Raw genomic sequence first — 17702 nt, 5'->3', positions numbered from 1 at the left:
ATAATCTAGGTAGTACATTTATTGCTTTATTCTATACCTAATGGTAATCCTGAAAATGATTTCTACTGTTCTGATGGTTAACTCATTCACCCCTGAAATTTCATAATAAACTATTCAAACCTTTGAATTGGAGGAGTTCAAATGTGTCCTCAGGGGTGAATGAGTTAATCTAGAGACAGATCTCAGCGATCCGAAATAATCCAGTGTGAGATTTCTACCAAATCAGTGGTGAATCCAGGTAGTGATTCAGGAAACTTCTAGTGTTAATTACCTTAACAAGGATTACTAAATTAAATGTAAAAAATATTTTTAAGAAAATGACTCAGTTTACAAGATAGTAGTCCAAAGGTTAACACATGTTAAGGACCCTTTAGGTAGTACACTTATTGGTTGTACTCTTGGTATCAATGAGAACTGCCAATGGTCTGTTTTACGTAAGACATTGTCGGTATGTATGTCAGGAAGAAATAAACAAACAACACACAATATCACCTATTACTTTTATTTCATTCTATGTAAAATTATATATACCTATCACTGCTCATTAAGAAATAAATAGCATCAACACTTGTACCATTAGGTAACTATATTGGAACCAACAGATTTGTGGTGACAAATTGCACTAAACATTAATTACGAAACAATTAAATACAACCATAAAACTGAGTTTGAGCTGATGACCAACACATGTAGCCAGTGGTCAGTTAAATGAAGTCTCAGTAGGAAGATAGTACTTAATAACATAGTATGATTACTAGATCGGTTGATGGCAAGTATTTTTAGTTTTCATAAATAATCATTCACTTTCCAGTTTAATACCAGGCATATCTATCTGATTTTATCAATTTTTTAACATTATATACTACAGAGAAAATGAACAAATGGATACATTTTGGGGAGGTAGTCAGTTTCAAAAGTGTATCAAACCATTGCACATCTATTTCTATCTGGCCAATAAATAAACTTAACACAAGTTGAAATGAAAGTTTTCATCATTAAATAAAAAGTTTCCTCCCCTTTTTATGTTCTACATCATTACTGACAACTACTTCTGTCTGAACTCCAAAATAATTCAGTCTGGCTGCTGTTATTTCCTCCCTTTTCACTTCTTCTTGCCCTTCTTTTTACCTCCCCCTACAGCTGCATTGGGGTCCTGACCTTGGGCCAGTGCCAGCTGTTTTTTCAGGTCTAGAAGTTTAGCAACCTCGCCGTCTATCTGGCTCTTCTCTGCTTTCTTGCTTTTCAAATCTCTCACCATAATTCCCTGCAACAGACAGATGACAAATTGTATACCATATTTTTTTCTTCTTCAACCTTTCCGAATATGTTCTTTATAGTTGATTTAAATCTTCATTGGTTGTTGCATTTGCATTGTGTGTGTTAGAATTTAACAAAATCCTGTATTAGAGGTGAAAGAAAAACAGTCCATCATTATTTACATAAAAGAAGTATAGAAAGTCTACCCTTCAGAAATGGAATGTGGTCAAAAAACCAGCTTGCACCTACAACCTCAGTAGCATTTCTACATCCATATACCCACATAATAAATTATGAAAGTCTCCAAGCTCTTCCATCTCAAAAGATTGAAATGTCCTTTATTACTATCCCTTATTCATTATCAAGAATGAAGTCTTATTATTAGATGGCACAAGCCGACAACATTACCTGTTTAGAGACCTCTTCTGTCAGTCGGTCGACCTCTGCTGAACTTCCAGGTGCATTAGATGAAGCGGGTGGTGCTACACTGGCCGGAGGAGCACTGCCCTGACCACTAGCAGGTTGTTTGGCTGACTTTTTATCCTAAACAACAAAACATTTATAAACTCAATTATACGAAAAAGTAAAAACAGGCTTATAAGCGCAAAACAATTTCAGAAGAATCTAACACAAGCTTTTTTAACTATAATATCATAATGAATTGAAACAAAAGTCTTTTTGTGTCAATTATCAAGCCACAGTCTGTGTGACGATGTCACACTCCAAATGACAATAAACTTTTATTGGGTTTATTACACTTTGATTGAACTTACTTTCTTTTTGTTCCCCCCTGCAGCAGGGACAGAGTTTTGACCTTGAGCGAGTGCCAGCCTCTTTTTGAGATCTAGTAACTTGGCCACTTGTGCATCAATCTCGCTCTTATCAGCTTTCTTGGTTTTCAGATCCCGCACCACCAAACCCTGCAACATCAATCGGGGCACGTTTATGACACAAACAATTATATCAACTTGTGAATATCATGGAGTCTAATTAGTTTAGACTCTTCGGTTCCCAATAAAATACTTGAACTATGATGCATTTCTAACTAAAGTAACAAGATTTTATTAGAGGATTTGTAATCTCAGTTATCTCCCCTTACCTGTTTCGCGACTTCGTCTGTGAGTCTGGCCACCTCTACAGGGTCACAGGGTCCACTGGCAGCAGCAGCAGCATCACCACCTGTTCTCTTTGAAGACTTAGTTTCCTGTCAAGTAAAGAGGATACTCTAGAGTGATGATCTGAGCATTATCAGACTATATACTCTTAAAGTGGAAATTTTCATGTGTGGAAATTGTTACCATTATGACCCTATAAAAAGTTTTTGGTTTGGCAATGGTACTGAAATTTATATATTCTATATACCAATTACCTATATAATCTATAAAGATATCTTCATATGTGGATATTTTCATCCAAGTTACTCAACATTTACCCTATATACAGTATACCACATACTGACTGTCTGTCAGAAACTAGTACGCTACACTGCAGATTTCAGTACTGGCCAGGATTTGTAAAGTAGTGAAGACTGATTCAGAATATTTTTTTCACTTTATGAAGAACTTTGGTAGATTCGGACAAACATGGACCACTGACTACTACATGTATATCCACGGATTGACAAGTAAATATTGTCTGGTAGAATTTTACTATCAGGTAATCACCTTTTTCTCTGGGGCTGGCTCTCCAGCAAACTTCTTTTTCAAGTCGTCCATCTTTGATGCTGCTATTTTCTCAAACAATGGGCTTGGCTAAAATGAATAATGACACCTTCCTCACAAAAACATAAATCAATACATCATATTATTTCGAGATTATCCTCATTTCCAATATAGCTTTAGAAAATATTGTACCATGCATTTGAATGTTTCCTAGATGCACTGACTGCTGTTGAACTCTGGCTTTTAGACATACTGACCTTTGACTTGTGAACTTTAGCATTGATGACCTTTGACATCTAACCCTAATCTTACCTGTCCTATCTTGTGGCCGGGTGGGAGATGACACAGGAACTCTGGGTGGACTACATTGGCCTCCTTAGGGCAGTTGAGCTGCTTTTGGATGGTTTCACTGGTGGCTGGCATGTATGGTTGTAGTAACACAGAGAGCAGGGTGGAGATGTTGGCCGCCAAACTGACCACTGATCCAGCACGCTTCCTGTAACAAAACCGGACATTTATAAATAGACCAATAGTCAGAGATATTGACCATTTAAATTGACCACCAGCATGTTTCCTGTAACAAGGCAGACAAATATATACAGACAGATGACCAGAGACTTTGACCATTAAACTGACCACTGACCAAGGAAGATTCCTGTAGCAAAAGCTTCCCTGTATTAGAAAGCCTTGGTGTAACAATTTTAAAGGTAATCAATACAACAAAATAAATATATGGAAAGGCAGACAGGCAGGCCCTTTTTTGCAACCTTCAACACAACTTATTTTTTCCTGAAATCCACTTTTGCAAAAATAAACTGCCTGCAAAAATAGATTTAGAAAGCCTTGGTGTAATGATTTTAAAGGTAGGCAATACAACAAAAAGTAAGGCAGGCAGGAAGGCAGGCCCTTTTTTGCGACCTTCAACACAACTTCTTCCCCCCTGAAATCCACAATCCACTATACAAATGTTAACAGTTATTTGAACACACAAATACATCACCCATACATTATCAATTACAAGTACGTCCCCTATCCCCCTCCATACACACATAGTCATAAATCTTTAATACACATCAAACCAAAAATGATATTAATTATTTGAATATTTCTGTCCTATTTATATACTTCATATTTTATCTTTAGCAAAGTATCCGGGAACTGATCCATACAAGTAGCATAGGTTCAGATAAAGGTTTTGACTTACTTGTCAGCATCACTGCCTTTGACGAGGACCCAGGGTTGGTTGGCCTGCATGAACTGATTACCGAGGCGAGAGATACTCAGAATGTTCCTTATGGAATCTCTGATCCTGGAAGACACAGAAATAGGTCATTCATCAACTTGTCTTACCATTTGTTATAGAAGTAAAAAACAAGAGGTCTAACAGGCCTGTATTGCTTGCTTGTTACTGAATGATGTTGGCAAACACGTTTGACCTATTTCACCTTAAAACTGGGCCAAGGTCAAATTTATTTGAACAAACAGATAGCAAGCATGCTTAAAATCCAAACAAAGTATCATTTTCCTATACCTTATATATATTAAAATTTATATCTTCTGAATGAATGGTTTAAGAATTTAAGATACATGACCCCTGTGACCTATTATGCGAGTCAAGGTCATTCTCTTGATTTTTATTGCTCTTTCAGAGTACCAGTACCTGTAACAATTTTTCATTTATACTATGATAGATGTTTGATTTCCATGTATAAAAGAAGCTATTGTCAAGTGTGTGACTCATGACAGCTTATTTCGCCGACACTTAAGTTTTCTATTTACAGGCATATGTAAAGCTCCCACATCAGTTGGACCACACTTACTTTGCCTGCTGAATGTTATCTATGAATGTGTGAAGCTCTCACGTGACCTGGACCACACTTACTTTGCCTGCTCCATGTTTTCTATATATGTGTGAAGCTCTCACATGACCTGGACCACACTTACTTTGCCTGCTCCATGTTTTCTATATGTGTGAAGCTCTCGCGTGACCTGGACCACACTTACTTTGCCTGCTCCATGTTTTCTATGTATGTGTGAAGCTCTCACATGACCTGGACCACACTTACTTTGCCTGCTCCATGTTTTCTATATATGTGTGAAGCTCTCACATGACCTGGACTACACTTACTTTGCCTGCTCCATGTTTTCTATGTATGTGTGAAGCTCTCACATGACCTGGACCACACTTACTTCGCCTACTTCAAGTTTTCTATGAATGTGTTAAGCTTTCACGTGACCTGGACCTCACTTACTTTGCCTGCTCCATGTTTTCTATATATGTGCGAAGCTTCCATGTGACCTGGACCACACTTACTTTGCCTGCTCCATGTTTTCTATATATGTGCGAAGCTCCCGTGTGACCTGGACCAGGAGCTGGTTGTCATCATCAGTTAGAATCATCTCTTGTATGGTACCGTCAAAGTTATTACTCACAAACATAAGGGCTCTGGAAATGGAGAGTAAGTAATCTTAACAGGAGTTTCTTCTCAATTTCATCAAGTTTTAGCTAAATTTTACTGATTTTACCAATGTTTTACAAAAACTTTCAGACAAATATTGGCATTTTATTAGTAATTAAATTATTTTTATTTTTATTTTTTTACCTTGACTGTAATTAATTGATCACATGCGAGTTCAAACCATAGAAAAACAATTCAATGTGGATCAAGAATTAGATAACTGGTCTCCAAAATACCACTTCTAATAAAGAGAGATCAATCCATATAACTGAACCAGTGGTAAAAACCTAAACTTACCTGTTGATGAAGTTGCCGAGGTTGTTGAGAAGCTCACTGTTGTTTTTCAGTAAGAAATCGTCCCAGCTGAAACTGCTGTCCTGATAACATATAATGTAAGATAGATCAACTCAGGCCTGAAAGCATGTCAGATAGATCAACTCAGGCCGGAAAGCATGTCAGATAGATCAACTCAGGCTGGAAAGCATGTCAGATAGATCAACTCAGGCTGGAAAGCATGTAAGATAGATCAACCCAGGCTGGAAAGCATATCTGTTCGGATTAAATCATCACACAGTTTTATCTTCCTACACACAGGGGATGGATGGGAGACCCTTCTTGGCAAATCTATCACCATGGAAGCTTTTTTTAAAAAAAAACTAGATGAAGATTAGCCAAAACTTCTGCATGATGTAATTATCTCCCCTACCTGTGTCTCTGGCCTAAAATGTAATTATCTCCCTTATCTGTGTCTCTGGCCTTAAATGTAATTATCTCCCTTATCTGTGTCTCTGGCCTGAAATGTAATTATCTCCCTTACCTGTGTCTCTGGCCTGAAATGTAATTATCTCCCTTACCTGTGTCTCTGGCCTAAAATGTAGTTATCTCCCTTACCTGTGTCTCTGGCCGTACATACAGAAGGTAGAACCTGTATATGTCTGCGGGGATCCCGGTGTCCCGGGCGTTGTTACCGAACACACCAGTTCCACGACTCTTGGAGAACTTCCCGTCCTCATAGTTTAAGTATTCTGTTGAAACAATGGACAAAATTACATAAAGTAATCATGCTTGAAAGTCTGAAATCTGATTTGAATGAATAGAGAAATAGTGACTTTGTTTTCAACATGTACAACCATGCATGCAGCATTGATGATGAATGTCTGAAATCTTTTTAATTAATGGAAGAAATCATGATTTAGATCAAAATATGCAGCCATGCTTGCTGTGCTGTTACAGGAATTCTGTACTTACCAGTAGCCACCATATGGTTGACAATGGTGTAGTTGTCGTCAGCTCCCAGTAATGTACAAGGGAAGATGACAGAGTGAAATGGCACATTGTCTTTCCCCAGGAAGTTGTACATCTCCACCTGACAAAAGTAGGAGAGAATTGTAAGTGACATGTGATTAGGAAGAGGAATATTAAACTAATGTGACAAAGTCTGTTTGCATTTTGTCATCTTGCCTCCTCTGACAATCATAATAATGAGGTCACAGTCAATAAATCAAAGTAAAAATCATAAAAGTAATAATGTCAGTTTTGTTTTATTTTCCAATAGCAGAGCAGATGTTGAATAGAAATTACTTATTTACATGACTAAAGAAATTAAATAGTCTAACAGTGTCCCTACCTGTTTTGGGTTTTTCCACCATTTCTCCCATTGGTCTGTGTAGTTAGCCGTAATGGAGATGTAGCCAATAGGAGCATCAAACCACACATAGAATACCTGTGTGAAATACAGAGACATAACAACTGTCAGACCACACCTAGAATACCTGTGTGAAATACAGAGACATAACAACTGTCAAACCACACATAGAATACCTGTGTGAAATACAGAGACATAACAACTGTCAAACCACACCTAGAATACCTGTGTGAAATACAGAGACATAACAACTGTCAAACCACACATAGAATACCTGTGTGAAATAAAGAGACATAACAACTGTCAAACCACACACAGAATACCTGTGTGAAATACAGAGACATAACAACTGTCAAACCACACATAGAATACCTGTGTGAAATACAGAGACACAACAACTGTCAAACCACACATAAAATACCTGTGTGAAATACAGAGACATAACAACTGTCAAACCACAGATAGAATACCTGTGTGAAATACAGACATAACAACTGTCAAACCACACATAAAATACCTGTGTGAAATACAGAGACATAACAACTGTCAAACCACAGATAGAATACCTGTGTGAAATACAGACATAACAACTGTCAAACCATACATAGAATACCTGTGTGAAATACAAAGACATAACATTTGTCAAACCACACATAAAATACCGGTGTGAAATACAGACATAACAACTGTCAAACCACACATAGAATACCTATGTGAAATACAGAGACATAACAACTGTCAAACCTCCCCTAGAATACCTGTGTGAAATACAGAGACGTAACCACTGTCAAACCACACCTAGAATACCTGTGTGAAATACAGAGACGTAACAACTGTCAAACCACACCTAGAATACCTGTGTGAAATACAGAGACGTAACCACTGTCAAACCACACCTAGAATACCTGTGTGAAATACAGAGACATAACAATTGTCAAACCACACATAGAATCCCTGTGTGAAATACATTGACATAACAACTGTCAAACCACACATAAAATACCTGTGTGAAATACAGAGACATAACATTTGTCAAACCACACATACAATACCGGTGTGAAATACAGACATAACAACTGTCAAACCATACATAGAATACCTGTGCGAAATACAAAGACATAACATTTGTCAATCCACACATAAAATACCGGTGTGAAATACAGACATAACAACTGTCAAACCACACCTAGAATACCTGTGTGAAATACAGAGACATAACAACTGTCAAACCACACATAGAATTACTGTGTGAAATACAGCGGAATAAAAACTGTCAAAACACAATTCCTTTTTGACCTTTTTAACATATATTGCATGTAGTGAAAAGAAATTTACAATTGTAGAGAAACATTGGGAAGGAATTGTAAGGTCTATATGTAACCCTGGTAACTGATCCATGTATTCCCTTGAGAGGTCCTCACCTTGTCCGTGTACCCCTCGAGAGGCACCTGTGTACCCCACTTAAGGTCCCGACTGATACAGCGTGGCTTTAGTCCGTCCCTGATCCAGCTATTGGTTATATTTTTGGCATTGTTGCTCCATGTTCCAGTACTATAAGCACTGTCCAGGTGTTTCTGTAGAAATGGCTCCATCTAAAATGTCCAAATGGTAAAACCGTGTAGAGTTGTCTTTATGAAAACTTTTTGTTATTCAACTTTACTTAGCGAACATTTTATTTTGCTATAAATATTTTATTAGGATATAAAATGCAGTGGATCACCAATAAATAATTTGTTCATTTTTATATCCAAGGAGTGTCAAATCTAAACTTCTGAAATTCTGCTATAATTATTTTTGCCCATGTAAAAGAAGTGATACACATTTAATTCACAAGTTCATATCTTTGTGTCAAACCTAAAGAAGCATAATCAAAAACACAATTATTTATATATATATAATATATATACCTGGCTTACAATTTCATTAAGATATGCAAATCAGGTTTAGAATGTTTCATGAAAGGGAGGCCCTGCCATCGTGGGATTGTTCCAAGACCTCTTTGGATGTTTCCATTCTCCGACACGTCCAGTTTGACATTTACTGAACAATGAAACCTATTGTCTATTTCACTTGACTTCTGGACTTGCTTTCATAGCAAAGACAGGGAATGAAAGAAAATGTACAAATCTTCAACAAATGTACCTCAGAAAACAAAAACCATCACTATATGAATATGAACCATTGTTTTTGTTATCCTGCTTTTCTCTCTCTTGAGAAGGACAAGATTTGTTATCTAGGATTGTATGATACCTTGGTTATTCTGCTTTTCTCTATTCCTGAGACGGTGAGGACAAGATTTGTTATCTAGGATTGTACGATACCTCGGTTATTCTGCTTTTCTCTATTGCTGAGAAGGTGAGGACAAGATTTGTTATCTAGGATGTATGATACCTCGGTTATTCTGCTTTACTCTATTGCTGAGAAGGTGAGGACAAGATTTGTTATCTAGGATTGTATGATACCTTGGTTATTCTGCTTTTCTCTATTCCTGAGACAGTGAGGACAAGATTTGTTATCTAGGATTGTATGATATCTCGGTTATTCTGCTTTTCTCTATTCCTGAGACGGTGAGGACAAGATTTGTTATCTAGGGTCGTATGATACCTTGGGTAGGTCCAGGAACAGATGATCAGATGTCTTCACTATTGGCGTGGATTTGCATAGTTTACACTTGGGAGACTTGAGTTCGGTGGCGTTGATGAGTTTGCCACACGCATCACACTGGTCGCCACGGGCGTCGTCAAAGTTACAGAGTGGACATGTACCCTCCACAAACCTGTCCGCCAGGAACCTGTCACAACATGAAAATATTTGTATAACTTGAAAATATCAGCTCTTTAGAAAATATTTATGAGATTTTTCTTGAAACTGTTGCAAAAGAGTCATTTGAAACACAATAGGGAAAAGCTATTCAGGAAACATTAAATAATTAAAAGTTTATCAATATGGCCTCCTCATACTGTCAACCCATATGGTAATTAGACATGTAAGGTAACAGTTTGACCTCTGTGGGCTGTTGACTGGTTTGCAAAAACATTTACAGTAACCATTTGACTTTCCCGGTCTATAGATGGGTTTGGAAATATATTTCAGACTGGCCAATGTTTAACATTACACACCTGTTACACTTCACACACTGGAGCTGTTCCATCGAATCCTTCAGGATATGGCCCTGGTTGTACAGCTTCCAAAATATATCCTGGGCAATTCTGTAACACGTAGGAAAATCTAATGCACTCTGGTTCAGGATTTAAGTTTATTACAGTCATAAATTTATTCAATAAATCTTAAATAACTTTTCAAACTGGTATAAATGAAATGAAAATAGCTATAAATAAAAAGAATGATATATTTTCTAGGATTTAATTAACTACATTATTTGAGCAACTAAGAGCTCAAAATTCAATACCAGGCAAAATTTTGATAATGAATTTATTATGATAACTTCAGTGTTATGTACAAGTATATATCCATTACTATTTTCTGTATTTGACACTATGAGAATTCAACCCCTCAAAATTAATTGAACAATTTACAGATTTGTTGAGACAAAAAACGTAAGATTTAGGAATAAATCCCATTTTTTTTTTAAAATCTCATTCTTGGTAATATTCTAGTTTAAAACTCATAATGTGGGTTAATGAACCAACATGAAAATGGAGTGTTTGTACTGACTTGGTTTGTTGGGTGGTGGTAGTACGGCCGAAGTAGTCGAAGTCGATGTTGAACCACTCGTAGATGTCGCTGTGTATCTTGTTGTATTTGTCACAGATCTGCTGCGGAGTAAGACCCTCCTCTATGGCCTTGGTTTCCGTGGCGGTGCCATACTCATCAGTCCCGCAGAGATAGAATACATTGTAGTTCCGCAGTCGACAGTATCTAAAATAAACACAAGAGAAAGATTAATACATCTGAAAACAATTTTCTTGATTCTTTTAAATTTTTATCATATTTGAATGTTACAATGTGTTATTGAAACATCATTCAAGATTATTGATACAAATTTAAGATTACAACAAACAATTTCAGAAAGCCATATTTGCATCTTCCAGATACATGTAAAATAAAAAAAAACCACTTATTTGATACAAACCAGTGTGGAGCTTGGAAAATAACATGCCATACCTGGTATGTATAATTTTTGAAAGAATTGGAAATTTGATGTGACAATTTCTTATCGTTGGCCAGAAAGATAAAGTTAAATAAATCAGGAATTCACAATAGTTAAGTCTGCTTGCAGTATACTGCCTTACATTATCGAAACTCCTACTTAGAATCTGTATTTATAGTAACTTACATATTTGTACATAAAAGAATAAAAACAGTTCTTTTGTTCCTATCCCAGAATACCTACCTGGAGTAGACATCAGCACTAAGGACACAGCCGATGATGTTCCCTAGATGCGGTACGTTGTTTACGTAGGGCAAGGCACTGGTTATCATGATATTCCTCTCACCGTCCTTAGGCAAGCTAGAAATATAAAATTGTACAGAAACATATCACACAAATCCTGCTCATATCAGAGGACCAGCAGTGGTAAGGTGTCTGTAACTTGTATCAAGTGTTGTAGTTCCTTGTATTCAAAATCATCACCTAGCAATATTTTATAGTTGACAGCATCCTCGATACTCCAGGGGTTACACTCACTTACGCTCTCTGCACCCCTGGAATATGTCGTAGCAAAGTTGAAGGCCCAGTTTGCGCCACGTTGTTGACGAGACAAGAAGACTAGTTTGATCCTTTGATGCACATCAAAAGAAAATTGCAGTCACGTAACGGTAAAAATTGACAGGCTTTGAAGTTGGGTGTCGTTACTTTGTAATCTTCAAATGACAGGTATCAGCTGAGCGATTGGTCAGGTTTTTATACCTGAGACCAATAAACAGCTAACTTTGTGCCTTCAATTTTGCTATGTTCTTCTCTTGAAGAAACAAAAGATCCAAGAACTCAGACAAGTTATCATTTATGGTTGATTCATCATTTTTTAAAACAGAATTTCATATATATATGTATATATATAAATATCATCTCTACAGTATTCATTATGCATAGCTATATATATATATAGTTCATCTTCTCCTAGGATAGGTGATCTGACAATACCATTACCACTGTATGTGTTTATTTTGATTGGAAAACAAGAGGCCCAATGGGTCTGGATAAAACTATCAACATTTGAAAGTAAATATATCACAATACTTCCATCAAAGGCAGAAAAATGAAGAATAATGAAAGGATATCCTTGTTACCCGAGTTAAAAAAACAACACCTCAAAACATTGGGAATATTTAATATTCGTTTAAAAAAAACCTTGTTTTCTTGAGTTTATGTTTTTTTCATCAACACCCAATCCCATCACGACGACAAGAGAATAAATTCCGGATTCAATATCAGTGTCCGGCTTTGATTTTATAGTTACGAGTTACATTTCTATTTGGGTAAAACATGTTTTCAATTGAAATGAATTAACAGCTCTTATGTTGCTGTTTAATGTTTATATCAACTGTCATCACATATTAATTAGCAACTAGCCCCCACTGGATGTGGGATCACTGATTTAATTGCTTAACAGTTCACACATCGGTGAGCAAGTCACCAAGCCATGCGCTGCTTAATCGGCTGTCCGGGCCATTCACAACTTTCACACTTATGCTGTTAATGTGCCTGGCCTGTAATTTTAAGTGGCTGGCGTGTGACTTCAGACCTCTCAGTGACCAAGGTCAGTGTGAATACATGTAGCTATTGTTTATTCACTAAGATTGACAAAATTTTGTTTCTTTTCGTGAGACCGATTGAAATGCATAGAAATGGGTCTCATGCCGCGAGGATTTTTTCTGAAGCAATTTTCGTGAGTCTCACGCCAAAATCGTGAGATATGGCATGTATGCTTTTGTGAAATGAAGATTTAAAGATGTATGCTACCTTACTGTGACATGGACCTCCTTTTCAAAGAGTTCAACAATAAGAAGCATGTAAAATATCTAAGGAAGACAATGCAGACTTGTTTAACTATTGATAAGAAAGGGAAATAGAATTGCATGTATCGATATCACTCTAATATTGAATCGATAGATAATGCTAATAAACAATAATCTGAAGGGAGATAACTCTAACACAAATTGTAGGTAAAATGTGTAAGGTGAGATACAACCATAACTCGGTAAATGCATCATCATATAGAATACTGAAATAGTGTAACAAGACCAATACTAACACAGGGTGGACCCTTTCTCTGACTTTTGGACTGGAGCCCTTCCCAGAATTCCACGCCTTCACAGCAGCAGCTAATTCTTCTGGAGTTACAGGTCTGGCAGCCAGGATCTGTGAATCATGAAAAGTGTTAAGCATTTGGCTATAAAGTTAGGTTAACAACTAAAAGAGAATAATAAATGTATAGAGACAAACTGACTTTAGACTTTTGAAAATAAAATGGGTGATTCGAAAAAAGGTTGAACGTATTAAGTCAAAACTCCTGGTTGCCACACACACTAAAACCTCATCAAAAAGACTTATATTTTTTTTCCAATGTGTTTACCACCAATGTTTTTCAAGGTTGTCTTTTCCTTTTCACTTCACAATCCTTTTAAAAGTTCCTCTCGATAAACTGCCAAACCCCTTTATAATGCCAATAATTTACTCTAAACAAATAGTGGCAATATAACAAGATTTCAATGTATACTTGAGATTCATTTGTAAATAAGTCCTTAAAATTACATCATAAAATACCAGGCTCCTTCCATGGAGACTAATAACTACCAAAGTCTACTCCACATACCTGACTCTCAGCAGGATCAGCCTCCATTTTCTCCGGTTTGCCTTTGCTTTGTTGCTTCTTGTTAGAGTCAGCCACAACCTTGTCTGGCTTAAGAGATGAAGGAGTAGGTGGGGACAACGGGACAGGCTGGGCCAGCAGAGAATCCTACAAACAGGAAGTGATGTGTTAGCATATCCTACAAACAGGAAGTGGCGTAAAATATATAGAGATCCGAGACACACTTTCGACACACTTTCGGTGGTGGCCAAGTGATTAAGATTTCTGACATTCTGCTATCACTAGCCCTTCACCACTAGGTTGCAGATTCCATGCCGATGTGGGGCAGTCGACCGGTACTGGATACTCTGGTTTTCCTCCACCACCGAAACCTGGCATGTCGTTAAATGACCATAGCAGTTAATAGGACGTAACCCCCCCCCCCCCCCCCAAAAAAAACCCTTTAGTAGTTCATTCATTTTCTTCAGAAAGGTATTTTCCACATTGGGTTCTTAAATGGCTCATTAAATGCGAAACTGTCACACTAAGTACATTTACCATAATCACACAAACACTTACCTTAAACACACCAGTATCTTTGCCCCCGACCACAACAGATATAGATTTCTGTACAGCTGGCTCCTCCTCTACTCTACAGAACCACGCCTTGATGTTAGGGTACAGGCCCTCCCAACCTGTAAAACAGCGACTGATGTCTATAAAATACATCCTTCCCCAGATGAAAGATGAAAATATTTTGAAAAGAAAATTCAAAGTTTTCCTTACAGTACATAAGAATTGGTTATGTAATGAAAATAGGAAAATTAATTGAATTATGTAGAAGTATTTGAAATACATCATAGAATTGGTGTTTGTTGGAATATCCTGTCTCAGTACATTTTTCCTTTGTTTTTTCTTGATCAAGTCACGTAAATGCTTGTGCATCCTAGATACTAGAAACAACTTTCTTTCAAACATGCAGGTGACAGTAGTCAAATTAGAAGAACTCTTCAATTTGATAATAACAATATTCTATGTTTCTTCTTTATTCATTGAAATCATCTCGTTATGCTAGACGTGGTTCTAATTACGACAGCTATCACTGCCTACCTTTAATACTGGCTTTGCCTGGTTTAAAAATGGGGTACAATGAACCCCAAAGAGTTATGTCCCCTGCTGTTATCCCAGTCTGCAAAGTATAAAAGAAATATGTTTAATACATTTACTTTGCCATGAATTTATTTTTAACCGCTACAAAAGATATTTAATTCAAACTCTGATACCTTGTGTGAACTATCATAATCAAATAATGAGAGTATTTTTTAGTATTTTTGAGGGACAAATGAGTATGCAATCTGATCATGGTTCTCATTGCAAATCCAAGAATGTTTAATTTTAATATGAACACATAACAGATTCGTATTTTACCTAGATGTGCAGTTTGCTAATACGATTTGATACTACTGTAATGAAGTGTGATACAGATGAGTCCAGTGGTAGTGACACAATGTTTAGTGATTCTGACCTTGGTGAGAGTCTGGCGGCCCTTGAGCTCCGTATTTAGGAGTTTGAGTAAGGTCTGTATCTGAGACAGGAGGAAGGCATCTGGTTTGTTCTGGCCGATCACACTCACAAGGTATGGTACCAACGATGGCTGCAATATAATACACAACATCATAACAGTATAAGTGGTGGGTGCAATGCGAACAAGAGATCTTCTGATTTCCAAACAACTATGTTGGATAACAAATCATTTCATGGTTCTTGAGTAAGCAAGCTTGTTCAAGTAATATAGTTAAATTGCTGTATGTCTTGATTAATTACTATGGTCTATCTATTATTATGTAGGTAGATTCCAACCCATGTCTGTAAACTATAGAAAAGGTGTTATTCAGCAGAGAAGGGAGACCACTCACCTGTAACTGATTACTGTCCCATTCCAGCCATCTGTCCACCGTGCTGTCATCCTCTGGACTCAGCGACTGCTGGTTCAGTAGGTACCTTGGAGACAATACACAATCCTCTACAGAATCAACTTTCAATGTGTGCAAGGACAGTTAAATAAACTTAATTTATTTTACAACAATTAAGAAACAAGTATAACAACTTATTCTAACCACTCTTGTTGACCTAGATGTGGACACACAGGGGGTCTTTATGGTGGAGGACCTGAAGTCACAGAAAAAATCCACATGGTCTGGCAGGTGATGACTCCATACCTTTTTACATCAAATCAGGGAATCAAACCCCGGCTATCTTGGTGAAAGGCGAATGCATTATTCACTGCGCCATCTGACCACCCACAGATTTTGACACAATGCTAAATTTGTTTGTGGGCGAGTACATTTAAATATATAGCAAAAATAAATAAATAATATTAAGGCATTTTGGAAATATAGAACCGTAAATGTAACTGTGTGTTTCTTTTTTGGTTTTAAAATGGACATGAAATCGAACGATACAGATTTCTATATTGTGGTGATTTTAACACACCGTAGATGGGCACAGAAAGTTTTGATGACAGGAACTTAACCAAAATAAAGTGATTGAATCTGTAATAGCTTGATATATAGTATCTTGCCTTACCTTGTGGCAGCTCCAACAGAGAAGAGGAATTTGTTTGGGAAGACTTCTAGTACAGGCAAGGTGTTCCTTGTCAGGTAGGGCACCACCTTATCTGTAACACAGAGACACAAACTGATCTTTTTATCTACCACAATGGTCTATATTTATCAACTCAAGGCCATCCATTAAACAGCAAAGGTGGTGATTAAACATATTAAATTATAATCAACCAGGGCTCCATTCATGAAACCATTCTCATTCTCATGCTTGAATTCTCTGTTCAAGCCGACTTTCTTCTAACTTGCTTAAATTGCGTCACACAGTCAAAAAGTCAACTTTAAACATTGAAAACAGTATTCGGCTGAAAGTCTCTCCAATTTTGTTTCATATCTCGGACAATATACGATCATTTCATTAATTTGTCACTGGCACAAGAACTGGACTTGATGACAGAATCTGGGTTTGATTATTCACAAGTTCATAAGTTTCATGAAATACGGGCCCTGGGGTCCCTTACATTCTCTGCATGAGACAAAAATCAAAAGCTAAGTGTGCGCCACCTTGTGGATGATACAAGGAGACCAGTTTGATTCTTTGATGTACATTAAAAGAATCCCTCTGCAGCATAACGGTAAAATTGACCAATTTTTAAGTCATGTGGTGCTCCTCTGTAATCTTTGAAGGACAGGTAAAAGGCTAGTGATTGGTCAGTTTTTCTCACCCGACACCAATAGTACAGCTTGCCGTGTGTCCCCTGGAATTTTGAGGATGAGGTTTAACCTGAAGTGTTACTATCTCTTACTTGGCTCTGAATATCAGTACCTATACAAGCCAGTAACCTTTCAAATCCTTCATGGGGAAAACAGTGTGGAAATATCTAGCAACAGGCCCATCAGGCCTGTATCCCTCACCTGTCTCTTTTATTATTCAAACTAAACAAGTTTTTTTGAGAACTTAAGACCATAGTGGCCATCGCAGACTTCATATTGACCCCAAAAGAATGAAAACAACACCTGGTAGGAATGATGAGTGGATCTTATGTATGACGTTTGGTAAGAATGATGAGTGGATCTTATGTATGACGTTTGTATATCTTATGTATGACGTTTGTATATCTTATGTATGACGTTTGTAGATCTTATGTATGATGTTTGGTGAAAATTGTGGATTTGGTGGAATTGATAATTAGTTGAATATATCAGCCAAACAGAGGTATGCTAAAATGATCACAAGACAATTAAAATTAGTAGAAAAATTCTGAGCAAATCAAAGGCCAAGGTAATCCATCTCCCCAATAAATAACATGTCTAAATATGATCATTACCATCAATTTTAGTTAGGCCAAATAAAAAAACATGTTTGT

General features: G+C 37.0%; 1 protein-coding gene across 1 annotated transcript in view; it reads right to left on the bottom strand.

The window, feature by feature from the left end:
* Nucleotides 1-494: 494 nt before the first annotated feature.
* The window catches only part of LOC110463589 (methionine--tRNA ligase, cytoplasmic-like), a 21644-nt gene continuing 4436 nt past the window's right edge, over nucleotides 495-17702 (bottom strand). The window contains exons 2-25 of the mRNA XM_021518313.1: nucleotides 16361-16451; nucleotides 15691-15775; nucleotides 15300-15428; nucleotides 14885-14963; nucleotides 14354-14469; nucleotides 13799-13942; nucleotides 13238-13344; nucleotides 11377-11493; nucleotides 10698-10901; nucleotides 10142-10231; nucleotides 9627-9813; nucleotides 8444-8614; nucleotides 7005-7100; nucleotides 6626-6743; nucleotides 6269-6402; nucleotides 5675-5754; nucleotides 5233-5364; nucleotides 4123-4227; nucleotides 3231-3414; nucleotides 2922-3008; nucleotides 2357-2461; nucleotides 2031-2177; nucleotides 1666-1800; nucleotides 495-1264 (exon numbers count right to left, since the gene is read on the bottom strand). Coding sequence (XP_021373988.1) covers nucleotides 1103-1264; nucleotides 1666-1800; nucleotides 2031-2177; nucleotides 2357-2461; nucleotides 2922-3008; nucleotides 3231-3414; nucleotides 4123-4227; nucleotides 5233-5364; nucleotides 5675-5754; nucleotides 6269-6402; nucleotides 6626-6743; nucleotides 7005-7100; nucleotides 8444-8614; nucleotides 9627-9813; nucleotides 10142-10231; nucleotides 10698-10901; nucleotides 11377-11493; nucleotides 13238-13344; nucleotides 13799-13942; nucleotides 14354-14469; nucleotides 14885-14963; nucleotides 15300-15428; nucleotides 15691-15775; nucleotides 16361-16451 — 3005 coding nt within the window. The 3' untranslated portion in view covers nucleotides 495-1102. The remainder of the gene's footprint in view (nucleotides 1265-1665; nucleotides 1801-2030; nucleotides 2178-2356; nucleotides 2462-2921; nucleotides 3009-3230; nucleotides 3415-4122; nucleotides 4228-5232; nucleotides 5365-5674; nucleotides 5755-6268; nucleotides 6403-6625; nucleotides 6744-7004; nucleotides 7101-8443; nucleotides 8615-9626; nucleotides 9814-10141; nucleotides 10232-10697; nucleotides 10902-11376; nucleotides 11494-13237; nucleotides 13345-13798; nucleotides 13943-14353; nucleotides 14470-14884; nucleotides 14964-15299; nucleotides 15429-15690; nucleotides 15776-16360; nucleotides 16452-17702) is intronic.

This window comes from Mizuhopecten yessoensis, unplaced genomic scaffold, assembly GCF_002113885.1.
Source record: "Mizuhopecten yessoensis strain PY_sf001 unplaced genomic scaffold, ASM211388v2 scaffold10917, whole genome shotgun sequence".
NCBI lineage: Eukaryota > Metazoa > Mollusca > Bivalvia > Pectinida > Pectinidae > Mizuhopecten > Mizuhopecten yessoensis.
This window is presented reverse-complemented; position numbering and strand designations above follow the sequence as displayed.